This window comes from Diuraphis noxia, unplaced genomic scaffold (genome assembly GCF_037042655.1).
Source record: "Diuraphis noxia isolate RWA-SAM2 unplaced genomic scaffold, SU_Dnox_SAM2 contig0001, whole genome shotgun sequence".
Taxonomy (NCBI): Eukaryota; Metazoa; Arthropoda; class Insecta; order Hemiptera; family Aphididae; genus Diuraphis; species Diuraphis noxia.
Window position 1 is genome coordinate 107,679,854 of NW_028301711.1, and position 21,431 is coordinate 107,701,284.

The 21,431-nt window shown below is 38.2% G+C and overlaps 1 protein-coding gene and 1 pseudogene across 1 annotated transcript; both read left to right on the top strand.

Moving 5' to 3' along the window:
* The first annotated feature begins 8,054 nt into the window (after positions 1–8,054).
* Positions 8,055–12,299, top strand: LOC149063285 (52 kDa repressor of the inhibitor of the protein kinase-like; annotated as a pseudogene).
* Positions 12,300–17,639: 5,340 nt separating this feature from the next.
* LOC107172208 (uncharacterized) lies at positions 17,640–18,572 on the top strand. The gene is made up of 2 exons (XM_015522494.2): positions 17,640–17,837; positions 17,970–18,572. Exons 1-2 carry the CDS (start codon positions 17,640–17,642, stop codon positions 18,570–18,572), a joined length of 801 nt encoding a protein of 266 aa, XP_015377980.2.
* Positions 18,573–21,431: the final 2,859 nt, after the last annotated feature.

Here is a 21,431-nt window from a genome sequence, read left to right on the forward strand (position 1 = left end):
TACCGCTTTCAAAATGGTATCCCTCGACTCTAAATAACTTACTCTATACCCCCAAAAGGTTTTAAGTCCCCTGGTAAGCGAATTAGACTTGTAGTGGGGGCAAAATCAGTATTTTACCCATGTAATCCTGCACCGATATACCGTTTTCTGGACAACTCGACCTCACCACAACTTTATGCAAATTGTAAGTATCCAAAATGCATTTCCCAAAAAGGGGACATCCTAACGAAGCCAGAGATGTGCTTGGCTAAGTGGTAGTGCAATATTTTGATTTTTTATGAACTTTTAACCGAACGTGTCTACCGGAGTAGTCGATATTACGTCTTATTGATACATATCATACGAAATAAAATTACTTAAAATCCAAATTTTGTACTACCGCTTTCAAAATGGTATCCCTCGACTCTAAATGACTTACTCTATACCCCCAAAAGGTTTTAAGTCCCCTGGTAAGCGTATTAGACTTGTAGGGGGGGCAAAATCAGTATTTTACCCATGTAATCCTGCACCGATATACCGTTTTCTGGACAACTCGACCTCACCACAACTTTATGCAAATTGTAAGTATCCAAAATGCATTTCCCAAAAAGGGGACATCCTAAAGAAGCCAGGGATGTGCTTGGCTAAGTCGTAGTACAATATTTCGATTTTTAATGAATTATAAACAGAATCGTTTCTACTCGAGTAGTCGATATTACGTATTATTGATACATATCGTACGAAATAAAATTACTAAAAATCCAAATTTGGTACTACCGCTTTCAAAAAGATATCCCTCGACTCTAAATGACTTACTCTATTCCCCCAAACAGTTTTAAGTCCTCTGGTAGGCGGATTATACTTGTAGTGGGGGCAAAACCAGTATTTTACCCATGTAATCCTGCACCAATATACCGTTTTCTGGACAACTCGACCTCACCACCATTTTATGCATATTGTAAGTATCCAAAATGCATTTCCCAAAAAGGGGACATCCTAACGAAGCCAGGGATGTGGTTGGCTAAGTCGTAGTACAATATTTCGATTTTTAATGAATTATAAACCAATATATATCTACCGCAGTAGTGCATATATATATTGTGCCCGCCCGGCACTTATAATATGAAATAAAATTACTAAAACTCCAAATTTTGTACTACCGCTTTCAAAATGATATCCCTCGACTCTAAATGACTTACTCTATACCCCCAAATAGTTTTAAATCCTCTGGGAAGCGTATTAGACTTGTAGTGGGGGCAAAATCAGTATTTTACCCATGTAATCCTGCACCAATATACCGTTTTCTGGACAACTCGACCTCACCACAACTTTATGCAAATTGTAAGTATCCAAAATGCATTTCCCAAAAAGGGGAATCCCTCGACTCTAAATGGCTTACACTATACTACCAAGTAGCTTTAAAACCTCTGGTAAGCGAAATGAACCTGTAGTCGGGGATAAACGAGCATCCTACCCCGTAATCCTGCATCAAGTACCTTTATCATATAATCACATTATCAAAAAGCGTTTGTTTCACGCTATTTAAGAAGTCATCGATGATAACGGTGAACCTTATCACATGAACGCAGTAAATAAAATAATTGATACCAGTCTATGTTTCATTGTTTAGTTTAAACAGTGAGCATAAACATTAATGTTATCTTTATTGAGTCGGTGAATACTTATACTCAGTATAAAAAACATGAAAAATAATTATTGTGATGCATGCAATATTAAATTTATGAACCGATCAAAATTCCTGTGCCATTTGGCAAGCAATCATCGCGGTCCATTTCCTCTTGTCAATGTCACAAAAAATGTTGATGTACACACCTATACAAGTAATTTGAAAATAATGTACTTACTAACAAATTATACCTAAATGTTTTTTTTTGCTATTTTGTAGAGTCCATCGCTACAAGTCCCATCATTGTTAAAAAGTGTGATGTAGAGGCTACACCCAGTGATAAGTGTCCAATCGAGGATTGTGGCGGTCCTGGACGGATACCGCGTGAGTCAGTGGTGTCACTAGTGTAGGAGGTGGTGAAAAGAGAAACACATACAGTTCGCGGTATAATGATTTTTTATTGTGGTGGTTGTACGACCTTCTCGCGCTCTAGCGCTCCTACCTGTCCGTGTTTGCGGTGTCGCGCGCAGTGAAGTCGGTGCGTCCGTAAGTCGGGCGGCGCGGACCGTCGTTACGTACTTCAAAGTTACGTAACGCCGGTTTTTCCGTTATAGCCTGCAAACCACGATTCCATCGTATGGAATCGGGAGTTTTTCGCAAGTTGCACACCAGGGGTCTGTGATGGGGGTAGGGGGGTAGTATTGGGGTAAGTACATGATACCAAAAGTATTCACTTACCGGTGATTCCTGTTCGGGGAGCCAATTTTGTGGCGGTCCTGGACGGATACCGCGTGAGTCAGTGGTGTCACTAGTGTAGGAGGTGGTGAAAAGAGAAACACAAACAGTTCGCGGTATAATGATTTTTTATTGTGGTGGTTGAAAATACAACCGCCAGAAAATGATCAACACGAAAATCAAAATAGCGGGGTGGTGAGGAGCGTGTGTCGTTCAGTGTCGGTCAGAGAACTCACTCTACTGTCGACCGGTTCGGAGTCTCGGCGGATCGACCGTTCCAGGCGCGCTTATCGCGTGTCGGTGTCGTCCGTCGTCGATTGGCGGTTGAAAAGAGAAGTAATTGCGCGGTTTGCCGCGCAAAGGCCGTTTGAATTCAAACGGCTATTACGCGGGCCCGCGTCATACTCCCCCCCCAATCCGCCAGCGACGGTGGTGTTCCAGCCGGTACCGGTGGAGTTGTGGCTTGTTCGGTCGCGCCGTGGTTGCCGGTCGCGTCTTGGTCGCCGGTCGCGTCATGGTTGCTGGTCGCGTTTTGTGTGTAAGCGGCCCACAGTACCGGATCCCGTTGAAGCTGCGCCGTCTTCATCCACTGTACTCGTGCCGCCGTGGTGATGTAGGTTGCCTCCTCCGCGCTACTGTCCTTAGGAGCTGGTAGCTGGTGGTATGTCTTCGAACGCGGTGGTTCCACTGGTTGTCGCAGTGTGACCGTCCGCCATTCGGACGTTGTTTGGTGGTCCTTGGGGGGGGGAGGGAGGGTGATTTGCCGTATTTACGGGCTACTGTCGGATTTATGTACGTTTCTGCGGTTGTGAATATAATAGGGCTGTTACGAAGCCTGATGGAAATTCGCGTTCGACCGCATGGGTCGGAATTTTGTCCAGGCGTGTTCGCATGCCGTTATTAGTTGTATTGCCATCGGTAATGCGGGACAACTGGTTCTGAACCGCGACAGAGACTGTTCGGTAGTCGGTGTTAACCGCCATAACCATACTGTCCCTATCGGTTGCCACTGTGCCTATCCGATGCTCTACGCTCGCAGATTGATCTGACCTAATGCCAGGATGGCACGGTGTGTGTGTTTACCTGTCACCCGTGTGGGTGAGCACCCGTGTATCTGTTGCCTTTGTCCCTACACCTGCGGCTGCCCCATGAGCCGGTTGTTGTTGAACACACTTGTCACCGGTGAGGTGAGTGTGATTGGTGGTGGGGTGGTGTAGGTTGGGGGTCTGTGAACGGGTGTCATTAGGTGAGGTGGCGGAAAAAATTAGCGCTTTGTGATTACGCCTATTTTTCCCGCGTGTACTACCGAAATGTGCCAAATGTGTGTGCAATGTTCGGGCTTACATATGACTTTTGTGCTTGTGAATCGAGTAGCGCTGTTACGAAGCCTGACCTAAATTCGAGCTCGACCGCGGGGGTCGGAATATTGTCGGGGCATGTTCGTTTTTCGTTACTCGTCGTTGGTTATGTACTGTAGCGGGGCAACTGGTTCTGAACCGCGTTTCCGGTGCTCTGGTGAGCGGTTTGCACCGCCATTATCAGAGCGTCCGTTTCGGTTGCCTCTGTGCTACTTGTATGTTCCAACGGTGCACGTGTGAATTTCATAGTAGTGGTCTGTGTGTTTGTGTTTGGTGGTGATGACCTACTACTTAATGAAATAGTGTGTGTGTGGGCGGGTGATATATCTGATGACGCCGAGCTTGTCGATGAGCGTTTGACAGTTATATCCCCGTCCGTAATGCCGAACGTTATTGGTGGTGGCGTGGTTGTGTGTGTGTGTGTGTGTATGAGGCGGCGGCGCGGACAAATGTCCGCCGACTCAATTTCCGTTTACCAAAGTCGGTGTGTGCCCGGGGCAGTCACTGTTCCAGTGCGGCCCTCCGCAGTACCCTCACGGGTTAGACGGTGGCGGTTTTCCAGCCGTACCGTCCCGTGTACGCGGTTGGTGGAGCGGGCGTTGTGTCCGGACTTGGCCGGCTTGTTTGTATGCCGGTTTTGGTTGCGGTAGTGGTGGTGGTGGTATAGTGCTGACTCGACACGTTATCAAACCGTAACGATCGGTCGGCGTGTTGGTGTGCCGCGGCTGGCGGTTCGCATGCCGCGGGACAACTCGTTCCGTAGTTCGTCGCGTTTGATATATTCACGTGTGGATGTTGGTGTGCGTTATCGGTTGTTGATAATTCCGGTGTATTCCGGTGTTGTCCTGATAACATGGTTCTTTGGTGGTGGGACGGTGATGGTACTTCCGGTTGTGGTTCCGGTGTCTGGTGTGATATACCCATCTCCAGACGTCACATTATCTCTGCTATGCGACGTTGGTCGTCGCCAAAACGGATCATGCGGCCCACAAGCATGGCCAGTCGTGATTCCAAACTGTGCGCATGCGTCGAGATCGCTGCCGATTGCCGTTCCTCCTGAATTATACCGCGGGCCATTTGGATCATGTCCGTGGCTTGTTGGTTGGTTGTGTTTTTGTTGGTGGTGTTTAGCGGTGGCGGGTGTCTGTTTGGTCGTCCGCTGTGGTCTCGAGTGGTCCGGCATGGTACGCCTGACTCAAATCCGAGACACTTCCGGTTGGCCTAATGGTCTCCATAGGCTGGAACCGGATGGCGTTGGCCTGCAGGTCCATATCCGCGAAATGCTGGGACAATCGGATTTCGGGAGCGTCTTTCACGCCCCCTTCCGGTAGCCCGCGCTGTCTACACTCGTAACGTAATTCCGCAACGGTCAACTCATTAATGTATTTTCCCGACATCTCGTCCGGTTGTTTTTCCGGTGTTATTGACGGGAAAATATGTAATGCAGTTGTTGTTGTTGGCCGTTTATCAGTGTTTATTTACGTACGAATGTAGGTCAGTGTGGGTCTGTGATTACACTAGCCGGTTTTCGTGACGTTTGTTGCGGATGCGCGTGTGTGCATTGTCCAGTCGACTATCGTGATTACGAATGCAGTCCGGTTTTGTGTATTTTTGTCCCGGGTACTTGCGTGGTGGCGTTGGGTGGGTGGTGGTGCTGAGCGGTGGTTGTGTGACTTTGTCGCGCTCTAGCGTTCCTACCTATCCTACTCCGTGTGTTTGCGGTGTCGCGCGCGCTGAGATCGGTGCGTCCGTAAGTCGGGCGGCGTGGTCGGTCGGTCGTTACGTGCTTTGTGGTTATGTTACGTAACGCCGGGTTTTTCCGTTACCGCCTGCAAACCACGTTTGCGTCGTATGGGATCGGGGATTTTTCCGCGAGTTGCACAACAGGGAAATGTAATGGGGGTAGTATGGGGTAAGTTAAGATAAACAGTGTTTACTTACCGGTGATTCCTGTACGGGGAGCCAATTTTGTGGCGGTCCTGGACGGATACCGCGTGAGTCAGTGGTGTCACTAGTGTAGGAGGTGGTGAAAAGAGAAACACATACAGTTCGCGGTATAATGATTTTTTATTGTGGTGGTTGTACGACCTTCTCGCGCTCTAGCGCTCCTACCTGTCCGTGTTTGCGGTGTCGCGCGCAGTGAAGTCGGTGCGTCCGTAAGTCGGGCGGCGCGGACCGTCGTTACGTACTTCAAAGTTACGTAACGCCGGTTTTTCCGTTATAGCCTGCAAACCACGATTCCATCGTATGGAATCGGGAGTTTTTCGCAAGTTGCACACCAGGGGTCTGTGATGGGGGTAGGGGGGTAGTATTGGGGTAAGTACATGATACCAAAAGTATTCACTTACCGGTGATTCCTGTTCGGGGAGCCAATTTTGTGGCGGTCCTGGACGGATACCGCGTGAGTCAGTGGTGTCACTAGTGTAGGAGGTGGTGAAAAGAGAAACACAAACAGTTCGCGGTATAATGATTTTTTATTGTGGTGGTTGAAAATACAACCGCCAGAAAATGATCAACACGAAAATCAAAATAGCGGGGTGGTGAGGAGCGTGTGTCGTTCAGTGTCGGTCAGAGAACTCACTCTACTGTCGACCGGTTCGGAGTCTCGGCGGATCGACCGTTCCAGGCGCGCTTATCGCGTGTCGGTGTCGTCCGTCGTCGATTGGCGGTTGAAAAGAGAAGTAATTGCGCGGTTTGCCGCGCAAAGGCCGTTTGAATTCAAACGGCTATTACGCGGGCCCGCGTCAGGATGACCGCTACCATTGCAGTATATGCCAAAAAAAGTACAAAAAACATGGTTGGTTCCAAAAACATATAATAACACATTCTCCCAATAAGGTTAATAGTTGTAAAATATGCAATAAAAAACTTTCGTCTCAAAAATCAGTTAAAAGACATAAAGAAATACACAACTCTCGCAGGAAGAGGTATAAATGTAAGATGTGCAAAAGTTATTTTCTTCAAATAAGTGATCTGAATTATCACCAAAAAACCATATATATCAAACATGAGTTAATTAAATGTCTTCATTGTACCAAAACATATGCAACTGAAAAACAATTGAAAATACACACTAATGATGTACATTTACACCTCAAACCTTATAAATGTCCATTGTGCGAACTATCATTTGGTATGTCAATAGCACTCTTCCGACATCGTCAAAAAGTAATACATTAAATGTAATACTAACACAAATACAGTTTTATAAAAAAAGCTTTTTTGTTTCAGGTACACATAATAACCTCAAATGTCCATCACAATATCCTTGCACAGTCTGTTCAAAATCATTTAATATTTATCGTGGATGATAAAACACCTGATATACTTACCTGATGATACTTACTTGATACTTACCTTTACAAGATAGGTGTATGAATACAATTTAGTAAGTCAATTTAACTTTTTCATCAGTGATATAGTTAATTTAAAATATAATATAAAAAATATTATGATTTGGAATACTTTTGGTAGATTTCATTCATATAAAATATAATTTATGTACAATCTCATTAATTGTCAGTGGATTAGGGCTATTGGCGATACCACTTAAAAAAAAACGCACCACGTGCAATGGCCCCACACCAGGGTGGTGTGGAACGATTGCAAAAAACTTGTACACTGACAATTTGGAAAATATATGCGCCAGGACCTAGTAGAGTGGTTGTCTCGGCTGAACAATTATTTTTTTAAGTGATCGCATTAAATCATAGATAATTTGAACTCTTATAAATATTATAATTTCTATTTTTTATTTTACAGCATAAACTGCAATGAACTGTGGATTAGGGCTCTAGGCGATACCACCTTGATAAAAAAAACGCGCTTAGGTGTAAGACCCCTTGGGTAGTGTGGAACATTACACTTATGTTGAAGACGTCTCCATAGATAAAGATCAGAACAACGAGGTCCCTAATCATGAAACCAGTGTTAATGTGTCGGGGATAACTGATAAAAGTATGCAAAATATGTTACTTTTAGAATATAACTATATTGTTTTATATACATGCAATACATTACTTTTAGACAATGATGAATATAATTTTATCTTAATAACATTAATAAATTTAAATTATTATTGGCATGTGTTCCAGAACATTATTACAGGATTACTATTAGATCTGTTAAATAAAGAAAATAAACATTTACAAAATATTGTTAATATTTATTATATTTTATAAAATATAATTTCACATATCATAATTAAAAATAAATACATGTTATAAACATTATGCCAAATTATTTATCTGTGGGTATCCTACATAAATAGTCAATATTTTTTGTAGCATTGACATCATGAAATGGTTTTCCTTGTTTTTCTCGGTGTAGACTCTGCATCACAACTGTTTGCAATAATGGGTCTTGTACCGATGGACATAAAAGAAACTTTTAAGTATAATGTGTTAGTAAGTACTTTTCAAATTACTTGTATAAGCGTGTACATCAACATTTTTGTGGCAGTTGGTGTCTCAATTATACTTGTGTACCTGAAAACAAAAATGTTTTAATATAAATGTAAAAATGAAAATTTTGTACTACCACTTTCAAAAACAAAAGCTTTTAACTACAAGCCAGAAGACTTCTATAACAACGTTACAGCAGTGTTAAACATGACAGAAAAAAATCAAATGTTTTCCATTTTAAATTGCTCAAAAAAACAAAAACTACATGATGTAAGACATCTATGTTGTTGATTTATATTATTGTAAAATGTATTATGCATTTTTTTAACATGTATTAACCGTATTTTGTGTTGGTTCACAAAAGGCTACCAAGAATGAGAATGATAACATTTGATCTTGTTCAAATACAATATCAATATGCAAGAAAAACGTTTCATCTAGAATTGAGCAGTCAATAAATATAGTAAAAGAAGATAATATTTTGGTATGTAAAACTATGATTTAAAATACTATAGACTATGCTGTATACTACTTAGTACTTATTCATTTTAATACATTAAAAAATACTTGAGTTTTTTTTATAGGTTGACAAGGTCAATTTAAATTAATATTTTAAATTTATTTATGCATATGACACTCGGCATGAGTTCAATATTTTAAATGATAATAATACATAATTATGAATTTTATAGAGTTCTGAATCACATGCTTCTCATACACAACAGCATTTGTATGATATTGCCAATTTTGTAGTTGACCATGCTTTAACCTGCTGAAATTACCAATTGCTTAAAATTTGCTTGGCGTCCTTCACCTAATTATGCTTTTCCTCAAAAAATTGAAGGGACAGGAAAAATCCAACGCAATAGAAAGTTTAAGTACAATTACTTAGAATTGTATCCATGGCTTGCTTATAGTGAAATAAAAACCGGTGCCTTTTGTAAATGGTGTATTGTATTTGCTTTTTCTGGTGGAGGCATTGGGAAACAGGTACCTATTATTTAAATGAGTGAATGTATTTAATTTATTATTATAATTAAATATAAAATATAAATATAATGCGCCTATCTTATTTATCACTAGACTATTTATGTAAATCAATATAAATTTTTTTACAGAAATTGGGTAAACTAGTCACAAAACCAATGGTAAATTATAAAGATGCTTTGGCTGATCTTCAAGAACATAGTAAAAAAAATTACCATATTTTATCTGACAAGAGAACACATGACTTTTTATCCTATTATGATAGTGGAGGCAAAAAAGGCATAGATGTAGTTCTTAGTGATCATATGTCACAGATAGTTGAACATAATCGTAAAAGACTCATACCAATAATCAAAACAATTTTATTTTGTGCTCAAAACAATTTGGCTTTACGTAGTCATAGAGAATTAGGATCATTGAGTTCATGTGATGTATGAAAAGAATGTCTATCCGGTAAACAAGGACTTTTACGTGCTTTATTATCTTTTCGTATCGAGTCCGGAGATAAAGACCTTGAATCTCATTTTGACACAGCTGCTAAAAACTGTACTATGATTAGCCCTACAATTCAGAATGAGATCATAGAAACAATAGGTGACATCATAAAAAACAAAACTGATAATAGAGTTAAAGCTTCTAAATACTACTCCATATTATGTGACGAAACGACGGATATTAAGAGCAAATAACTATTTGTATTCGTTATGTTGATACATCAAGTTTAATTATAAGAGAAGATTTTATTGGTTTTGTGGATATAGCTTCAACTACTGGAATTTCAATAAAATAAACACTGAAGAATGAACTGGAAAAAGTTGGTTTATATTTTGATGATCTTAGAGGCTAAGGATACGACGGGGGATCCAATATGTCCGGTTAATATAATGTGGTACAAGCACTTATTGTAGATGAACAACCGTTGGCTTTTTATACCCACTGTTTTAGTCATTCTTTAAACCGTTGTCTCTCAAAGGCATGCGAGGTATCTTCAATTAAAAATATGAACGGTATAATTGGTACAATTGCTACATTTTTTTCTTATTCAGCTAAACGTATGTGTTCGAGCGCCTCAGTCGATGTATAGCCAATACGTCTATGAACCGGTCGTGCCGTTCCACCGCCCGTCTAGCATGCTGTCACCGATAAGTGAAAACGCACGTCCGCCGTAGACTCTGTGAAACGTTGACCTAGTTAGTTACCCAACGACCTTTGTCAACGTACGGTCCGTCGTTCTGTCGTTGCGCTGACCGGCTTGCGGTTAAGCGTTGCCTGTGCTTCTGTGATCGCGACTTGATTTGCCGTTCACGCGACGCGTGCCGCCATATCAGCGCCGTAATAATCGCATTATAAATATCCGTTGCCGTAACCTCCATAGGCTGTGTTTCGCCGCTCCGTTAATCGTATTAGTGTCTTTGATACGGTGCCCGGTCGTCCGACATAGATTATATTCACGTGTTGTTCGTGCGACCTGTGGTGATATTGTTATACGGTCGCTGTTTGGCAAGCAGCTGTGAATCGCCGGTAATACGCGTGCGTTCGGTTATGATTATACCGAACCCACACCGGTAGTCTCTGAAATACGTCATCTTAGCCGCCGCACCCAATGATGAGTGCTACGTGTGGACTCAATCGTCAGTGGTCATAGTGTCGCCGTACCTGTTATCAATTCAGAGTTGGCAACCACCAAGTGATCACCAACAGTCGCAGGAGACGCGCGTAATTATTGTCATAATATCTTGTGTTGTATTATTCTTTATCATAATCCGGTGTTGATTATTATTATGATTACCTATTATTACTATCATATGTGTTGATAGTACTATTTATTATTTACTTATTGATTATTTTATGTTATTACTTATACCTTGTATTCCTATTGATTGGTACTGAGGCGCCGGTACCGAGTCACTAGCGAATGATTATATTATTATTATTTCTTGTATATTTCATCAATAAATTATTGTATGTGCCTTGCCATACGTGCACGTTATATATCTCAGAGTATAGTTGATGAGGTCTTAGTCTGAAAATCCTAATATCACACTGGTCCTGGTATTCCTTTAAACTGTTGACTTTCGTTGATGTAGTCAATGAAGCCGACCACTAAATTCGTAGGAGCTTCTTGACTAAACAGTATGGATAAATTAAAACATTTTATTGACGCAGGTAATTCTAATAAAAGTGATCATAATACAAAAAAAAACAAAAATTAAAAAAATTTTGTGAAACACGCTCGGTTGATCGACATGATTCACTTATAACATTTAAAGAACTGTACATTTATATAATTTCTACTCTAGAACATCTGGAGAAATATGATACAAATCCTGAAACGTCAACCAAAGCGTCGTTATATGTGAGTGCTATAACTAAGAGTGATTTCCTTGTCTCTCTGGAAGTAGCTGTTACTTGCTTTTCATATACAATACAATTAAGTCAAGTATTACAAAGTAAACAACAGGACCTGTCTAAAGCTTTAAATAATGTTATGATTGTTAGAGAAGCTTTAGAATCCATTTGAGAAGATGCTGATAAATATTTTAAGGAAATAATGAAAAATGTTACCACAATTGCTTCTGAACTTGAAATTGAAATACGCATGCCTCGAATCTGTGGGAGACAAACTGACCGAAACAATGTCAATGCCAAAGACGCAGAGGAATATTTTAAAATAGTAATATTTATACCATTTCTGGATAATTTAATCTTGCAGTTGCATTCAAGATTTGATAAAAGGCTAGAAACAATTATACCACTAGAAGGACTCATACCATCTAATTTGTCACATTATGATGACCAAGCAATTTTAGCTGCTGCTTCTATTTATGAGGATGACTTTTTAGTTAGTATGAATATATGTTTGAAAGCCGAATTATTCATATGGAGAAACCAATGGAAATTGAGAGAAAATTTACCAGAAACTGCTGTAGAAGCAATTCAACACTGCACAGAACTTTTTCCAAATATAAAGAAGATCCTTCAATTATTTGCTACTCTGCCTGTAACATCCGCTACCCCAGAGCGTACATTTTCGGTTCTTAAAAGACTGAAAACAATTTTAAGAGCTACAATGAATGAAGGAAGATTGAATGGTTTGGCCTTAGCTACAATAAATAAAATGAACTGGAATATGAAAATATAGAAAAAGATATAATGACTGCATTTATAAACAAATCTCCTAGGAGGATGAAAGTTGTAGATTGGACGTAATAATAGTATTAAAAATATTAACCTTATATTTACAAAGTCATTTGCAATAAATAATTATAAATAAAAAGTTGTTAAAATTCATTTCAGCAGGGTGTATTTAGTATTCGATGTGGTCACATAATTAGTATACAAATTATATCTTAATTTTTTTTTTTTATTGAACAGTATGTTCGCGCCGCGATTAAATTGAGCTATCGCGTTTTCCTAATCGCTGTGCGACGGCACCAGTCGTAATCTGGTCTCCCGTCTCCTCCATCCACCACTAAAAATTTTTTTCAAGTGGAAAATTCAGTTGCGTTTTGCACACCGAACAAGCAACACGCAGTTCGCGAGATAGTGCTGACTAAGTTATTACAATTTTTTTTTTTGTTAATGTTTACAATGCAAACCACGGCCTGTCGGACGGATGGTAAGTTTTTATAAACAAATATTTTTTTTAAGTGGGTCACACTAAAACTGACCGAATTGCAAAATGTATGCAAATATGGAGGTCGATTCAAATCTGCCGCATAATATAACAGTTGATGCTAGTATTTGGACACAAATACAAAACGACAATGCGACCTTGAAACAAATGGTAACGGAATTGCGATTAAACAATGAGAAATTACAACTTCAGATTTCTGAAATGAACGCTGGGAGCTCCAAAGAAATTTTGAGCTCGCCAAAAAAAATAATCAAAGTGACGAAAGAAGTAGCGAAAACTTCTGTAAAAGTCCATAAACCACCTCCAATAACAGTATGTGGTGTAAACGATTTTAAAAAATTAATGATTAATTTAAAACTCGAAGAAGCTGAAGGACACGAGCAACAAATGAAAACTTTGGCTAATGGTGAAATTAAGATACTAACAGGCGACGAACACCAGTTTCGACGAACTATAAAAGTATTAGAAGAGCAAAAAGTTGAGTATCATAGATACCAACTTAAAACTGAAAAAAAGTTTCGGGTGGTAATTCGTGGATTACATCCTGAAACTGATCTCTGTGATATTAAAAACGAATTATCCGAGCTAAGTCGACCCTAACAACAAGTTTAGTGATCGAACTATTGTAAGACTTCCATTATTCTTCGTGGATTTGGAACCACAAGCAAACAACAAAGATATATATGATATTAAAAACTTGTGTTATCATATAATAAAAGTAGAGCCCCCAAGGAAAAAAAAAGAAGTTCCACAATGCAAAAATTGTCAACTATTTGGTCACACTCAAAACCACTGTTTCAAAACACCAAAATGTGTAAAATGTAGTGAAGGACATACTTCACTAAATTGCCCTAAGTCTAAGAAATCAAAGGCGAAATGCGCAAACTGTGGTGAAGCACATACTGCAAATTGGAAAGGATGCATCACTTATAAAAATGCAATAGAAAAAGCTCACCCTAAAAAAACTACAGCAGTACAAAGAATACAACAGAAACCTGCGAAACCAGTCACTCAAGAAGTTTCTTTTGCACAGATGGCTAGTTCTTCAAACAAAAATCAAAAGGGTCCACTGATTCAAACCCATACACAACAAAACCAAAATGTACCGTCGCTATCTGACGTTATGTCAGCATTAACAAAATTAAATGAGAAATTGGACAGGCTTGAAAATAGCCAGCCGAAAACCAAAGCGCAAAAGAAAAAGAAATGAGTAGAACGCTTCGAATCATAACATGGAAAGCTAATGGGCTTGTACAACGAAAACAAGAACTTGAACATCTTATGAATAACGAAAAAATTGATATAGCTTTAATTTCAGAAACTCACTTCACAACGTGGACCACTCTAAAATTACATGGCTATCGAATATATACAACAGAACATCCGAGCAATCGTGCTCATGGAGGAACTGCAGTAATAATAAAAGAAACAATTAAACATTATGAACTTGATAAACATCCTCAAGAATATTTACAGGCAACTAGTGTCCATATCAATGACGGCAACAATGATCTAACTATCTCTGCAATTTATTGTCCACCAAGACATAAAGTAGATGACAAAAAATTCATTGAATTCTTCCAGACACTCGGTAGCAGATTCATTGCTGGAGGAGATTATAATGCCAAACACACATTTTGGGGATCGAGATTGATTACCACCAAAGGGCGGGAATTGTTCAAATCAGCAAATACAATTAAAGCACAATTCATTTCAACTAGAAAACCAACATATTGGCCGACTGACCCAAATAAATTACCTGATCTTATTGACTTTTACGTAATGAAAGGAATTTCATCAAATTATACGGAAGTTGAAGGACTACTAGAACTTACGTCAGATCACATTCCTGTGCTTCTCTCATTAAGCTCTGATATGATAATGAAACAAAAAAAAATGTCTATAACAAACAAAAAATCAAATTGGGACCTATTCAGAAATACTCTCGAAGAAAAAATAATACTTTCAACTCGATTAAGAACAATAGCAGATATTAATATTGCCGTAAAAAAAATAACCTATGACATTGTTAGTGCGGCGAAAATAGCAACTCTGGTAGCTATCAATGGTAATCACCAGTTAACTTACCCACTAGAAATAAGAAAACTAGTCCAACATAAACGTCGAGCGAGACGAACATGGCATAGTACACGGAACCCAACGGATAAAACGGAATGGAACCGAGTAAGCAAAATTCTTCATGACAAAATCAAAAAAATGAAAAATGAAACATTCAAATCATACTTAAGTGGTCTCACTGCGACGGATAATACTGATTATTCATTATGGAAAGCCACAAGACTCATGAAGAAGCCCCGTGTTCAGATACCACCACTCCGCAAAGAAGACGGCACCTGGGCACGAAGCGAACAAGAAAAAGCCGAAATATACGCTCGGCATCTTGAACACGTATTTATGCCAAACACTATTGACTCTGAGCTTGACACCTTGCAATGCCAATCTCTTAATGCAGCACGTGAAAAAATCAAATATTTCTCACCGTTGGAAATTGCAAAAGAAATAGATAACAACTTAAACCCAAAAAAATCACCAGGCTATGATGAAATTAGTCCAAAAATACTGAAAGAACTTCCAAAGAAGGCTATCATTCATCTTACACACATATACAACGCTATTTTGCGCTTGGAATACATTCCAGAACAATGGAAACGGGCACAAGTTATTATGTTGCTCAAACCAGGAAAACCACCTGAAAATGTCACATCATACCGACCGATATCACTCCTTCCAAGTTTATCTAAACTTTTAGAGAATCTTCTGTTCAAACGCCTAAAACCGATTATAGAGGAAAAAAATCTTATACCAGAACATCAGTTTGGATTTCGCAACAAACATTCAACAATCGATCAAGTACATCGAGTTACTAATGTGATTAGTAAAGCTCTTGAAGAAAAAAAGTACTGCTGTGGAGTATTCCTTGACGTAGCTCAGGCTTTTGATAAAGTCTGGCACAAAGGACTCCTCATCAAACTGCGTGATCAGCTGCCACATACCTGGTGTGCACTTCTTGAATCATACTTGACTGACCGTCAATTTCGAGTCATACACGAAGAAGCGATAACCGAATGGAAAGATATATCAGCTGGAGTACCGCAAGGTAGTGTTTTAGGACCTATCTTGTATTTACTCTATACGGCTGATATACCAAACGACGATAACACAACATTAGCTATGTTTGCCGATGATACAGCAATTTTGTCAAAACGTAATAGTCAGCTTACTGCAACCAATAACTTACAGAGGTCAATCGACAATATCTTTGCCTGGACAAGACGTTGGAAAATTAAGATTAATGGCGATAAATCGGTGCACGTTAACTATACGTTACGCAAAACCGAAACCATCCAAATAATATTGAATCAATCGCCAATCCCACAAAAAAATTCAGCAAAATATCTTGGAATGCACCTTGACTCTCATCTAAACTGGAAACACCACGTCCGTCAGAAAAAAATTCAGATTAAAGAACAAATGCGAAAACTTTATTGGTTAGTCGGACCTCACTTCGAGTTAACCATAGAAAACAAACGTCTACTGTATGTAGCAATTATAAAACCGATCTGGATATATGGCATTCAATTGTGGGGTTGTGCCAGTAAGTCTAACATCGATGTAATACAACGCTGTCAAAATATTGCACTTAGGACCATCACTGCAGCCTACCGGTTCGAAAGAAACAATGCAATTCACCGTGATATGACGCTGCCTACAATAGCTGACGAAATCCAAAGGTTTGCTCGCAAACACGAGACGAGGCTAGATCACCATGTCAATCCATTGGCCATTCAATTATTAGATAACTCCAAGGATATCCGACGTCTTAAGCGTCTGAAACCATACGACTTAGTTTAAGATTTTAGATTAAGGCAGGAGACACTTCATTGGAAGTGACTCCATCAACGTGTAATATACATATATATTTTATGTCAAGTATGTAAAATATGTGTAATTGTCAAACATATTTATAAAGACCTTTGGGTCGTTTAAATAATAAAGCCCCAGAGCATTATAAAAAAAAAAAAGTGGAAAATTCTCCCTTGGAGCACACTGATTTACCGCGTAACACAATACAGTGATTGCACAAGATTGTCCACCTATTTGCCGCTTACACAAAAATATTTACCGTATCAAATATTTTTTTTTATTAGATTTTCAGTTTTTTTTTTTAAATTTTTATAAAAAAAGTTTATTAAATGATTTATTCTTTACTTGAAATATTATTTTTATAAAAATTAGTGATATTTGATTGAAAAAATAAGAAAAAAGAAAATCTAATAAAAAAATAGTTGATACAGTAAATATTTTTGTGTAAGAGGCAAATAGACAGACAATTTTATGTAATCACCGTATTGTGTTACGCGGTAAATCGGTGTTCTCAGAGGCGAACATGGGGCTAGGTAAATTGAGTCCGAGATAAGTTTGGTACATTTTGAAAGCGGTAAATTGAGTCCCGGGGAAAAATAGGTAGTAGGTTAGTTGAGTCCTGGAAAAATAAGGCAGTAGGTAATTTGAGTCCCAGGGGGTCAATTCTTGAACTCGCTCGAGATCAAGCGAAAATTAGTAGTATACGACAATAGTCGTATAATATTATCGTATACGCCTTCCCTTATTCGTTTATGCTTATTCTTGAATACCACTCGACAATTAGTTGTAGCATACGATAAATTCTGTCGAATAAAAATGTGGTTGTCGTGTAACCACTATTGGTTTACTCATTATCACTGAGATAAAAGTTGTTGTTGATGATAACAGTTTACATATGATAATAATAATACATAATATGATGATAACAGTTACCTTACGGCTACAGTTCTGTGGTTAAATTGAAAACGAACTTAGTGTTTAAAAGTTATAAGTTATTTAAAAGTGTTTAAAAGTGTTTAACTTAAACTATGGCGGACGTTAAAGGTCGTGCGTCAATCGATCAAATGATCGCATTAAATGGATTTTTAAAATTAGACCCACAGCTTTTGTCTGGCAAATTCAGTGCATCATTTACCTTCAAGACAGCACAAAAACGTTGGGAGGAAATCGCGAACGCACTAAATGCTATGCCCGGTGCAGTTAAAGACTGGAAAAAATGGCGCAAAGTGAGTAATTAATGTTTGTATTACATATTTAGGTAAATAATAATTACACGACGATTACTGTACACTGAAGTGCAGTTAACTTATTAAAAAACTAAAAATAGTAATTATAAATAATATTTTTATACTTTATAGACCTTTCAGGATAACCGTACTAAAACCAAAACAAAAAAGTCAGCTATCTTAGCTGCACAAAGGAGTACGGGAAAAAACACACCTATCGTCCCATTGACCACATTAGAGAATGATACATTAGAACTTATAAATTCAACCAGCATAGAAGGTCACACAGGATGTATGGTATCAAACGTATCGTTTTCATTTGATATCGATGATGAAGTAACAGAAGCACAAGAGTACATTGAGGATAGCACAATAGTACTTACACTATTAATCATAGAGAAACCCGTTAATGAAGATTTTATTGCAAGTCCTCCATTGTTCCCATCACAAATTTCCCCATTAAACGACTCTTGTACACAGGTGATTGAAGAAAGCAATGGTAATAATGAATCAATTAAACATGCGATTAAACCAAAAAAATCATGTGCAGCCAGACGATTGATACAAGGGAATGAAAGTACTGAAAAATTAGTTGATCTTGGTGAAAAAAAAATCTTGTTGAAGAAAAGGTACAATCGGGACAAACTGCAAGTTCTTAAAGACAAAAATATAATTCTTCAAGAAAAAAATATAATTCATCAACGCATAGTTGATTGTCTTGAAAAATTTCTCTAAGGTTTCTCAAAGTACCTATGTTTAGTATTCATTTTTTTGATACAGATGTCATATACCCGCATATACCTATTTAATTAGTTAAATATCCTCAATATATTATAAGAATTAATGTATTGAGATTTTCTTAAATTATGTTACTATTATAATTTTCTTTTTTTACAATGCAGTGTTCTGATAAATTTAAAACTAAATTTGTTATTGCTTGAGGAATTATTAAAACATTGTTATTAGTTATAATATACTATTATGTTCCTCATTATATTATAGGTATTAATGTATTGAGATTTTATTAAATTGTTTTAAAATAATTTTTATTTTTCAAGATTTTTATATATTAATAAAGATAACCTTATTAAAATGTACATTTTTGAACTTAAAACTAAATTTATCTATTTCTATACATATAATTTATGACTGTTGATCGCACATGTTTTCCTTGTATCGAATCATGTCCTTGTTGTTGGATCACATTCGGAAAGTGTTGTTGAAATACACCCATATCTGTTTTAACTAAATCTTCCTCAGTTGGTAATGGTATATTATAAGTTACACACATGTTGTGTAAAATTGTGCATGCATTTATAGTTTGAGTGGCTTTTTTTGGATGGTAGTGAAGAAATCTGTGTTTTAGCAAGCATCTGTAAAGTATTTAAAATATTATGAATCATTATTAATTAGATGCAATAGTAATAATGGTGCTTATTTAAGGTATATACTAATTACTACTATTATTATTGTATTTGATAATACAATTAATTACAGTGGTTGAATTTTATTAATATATAATTTATGTAGGTAACTTAACATCTTTTAAGAATATTCAAGGACTAAGGTTTAGACAAATACAAAAATTAACGGTATCGAGTCCCCTTAAGTTCATTAACAATTAATTTTTATTTTAACAAACCTAAATCTCATTTTCAAAACTCCATTGCATCTTTCCATTAAACTCCGAGTTGACATGTGCTTGGTATTATAATATTTTTCTGCTTCTGTAATTGGGTTATTAATGGGAGTCAGTAACCAAGGGCGTAGTGGGTATCCAGAATCACCTATTTTGTTCATGTATTTGTTGAATTTAAATTTAATAGGTTATCTTTTATAATTGAATCTTCTTCTTATATTATAAAACGTGAAGACGGTGGCGCGTCCAAGTGTCGATTATTTCGTCCCTTGGGTGACTACAGTGTAGCCGCTTCGCCCGAGCCGCATCGCCGTGCCGTTTCCGCCGCCGTTATCATCGCGACCGCGAACAACGGGGCCACCGCCGTTATCGGACGTCCGAATTTTTCGAAATGACGGTTTTCGTTTCGCCTTTTCGACTTTTTTTCACGTTTTCGGTTTTCGTTCGCGTCCCGTCGTCCGAGGTCCGCGTCTCGATCGGTTCGACGGCAAACGGTGCCGCCTCGAGTCGTTTGGTCGCCCGTTATTTCTCCCTTTTTACCGTTATCGGTTTCGTCTTTTTAAACGCCGTCCGTGTGCTGATCGCTCGGCGGACGTCTTTTCGAAGCCGCCGGTTAGTACCCCGATTCGGTCCGCGGCCCGCGCGGTTGCGTTTACAGACCGAGGTCCCCGTAGCCTATATTTTGACATATTATATATATATATATATATATATTAATTAAATCGACGAGAGCCGCGTTGCACGTACGCGCCGAATAGGTTTTATCGCGTACGCGAATCGTACGGAGTCTATCGGTTAAACGACGTGTGATTCGCTTTTCGTTACCGCGAAAAACGGCTTAACAGTAGTTGTTTTCTTACGAAATGTCAACTCGAATAGTAGGTAGGTCCCGTTAGGCGTTAGGCGTAGTAATCCGTAGGTGTGTAGATCGAATCCGTGAGCCGTCGATTTGGCGGTGGCAATGATATCCGTGCGTCGTGGTTTTTTTTGCATTTTTTTTTTCGAATTTTTCATTGGAAACGTTTAAAAAAAAAAAAATTTAATTGGCCGCGAGTCTGTTTCAATGCCATCCATATCGTACCTACGCCTTCTAACAATATATTGCGTGTACGACATTACCGTACGTTATTATGCCGGGTTTACACCAAGCCGACAAAACAGCGACTTTCTGTCTCGCGACGAAATGGAAACATAAATGATAATTATTGTACCGTCGGCTAAATTTTTGCATTTACTACATCACGGGGTGACACACGTCTTATGTATAATACCATATAAGTATATCATTAAATCGGTTGAAAATGTTTATAGAATTATGACTTATTACCGCGGTAACTCGGTTGCATAAAGTTTAATAAATTATTATTCAAGATTATCATCTAGGCAGTGGTTTCAAATGTATTTCGTTATTCAAATGCAAGTCACACAAACAATAAATTATGTCAATTTCATTTCATTTTTACTGCTTAACAATTATTCCAAATTGACACTTTTAAATTCTGTATTTGTAAGTTTTACACTAACGTGCTGCTGCAATAATGTTTTTGTCAAAACAATCTATCCAACTAACTTTGTTTAAAACATAAATGTAGATCATGCAGTCGATAGTTATCGGTGCCTACACTTACTGTTGTAGAGTCGACAACACGTTTGTAACTGCGAAACACACAGGCATATTAACACTTATTGTTTCAGCCTAATCAACATGAATAAACACCGTTCTTCTGTATTTTAAAATACAATTGAAAATGTTGACCGTATTTATGTTGTTTAGGTAGGACTGTGTGGAACTATGTTTCTCTTGCGTAGTTCACACACACAAAGTTATTTATAAGTTATAACTCACTTTTATTTTACCTTTAACAAATTATCAAAACACTTATACATTTCACAGTATGTATACTGTACACTCACACGATACTATACAAGTATCTGATATAAATATTCTGCATAAC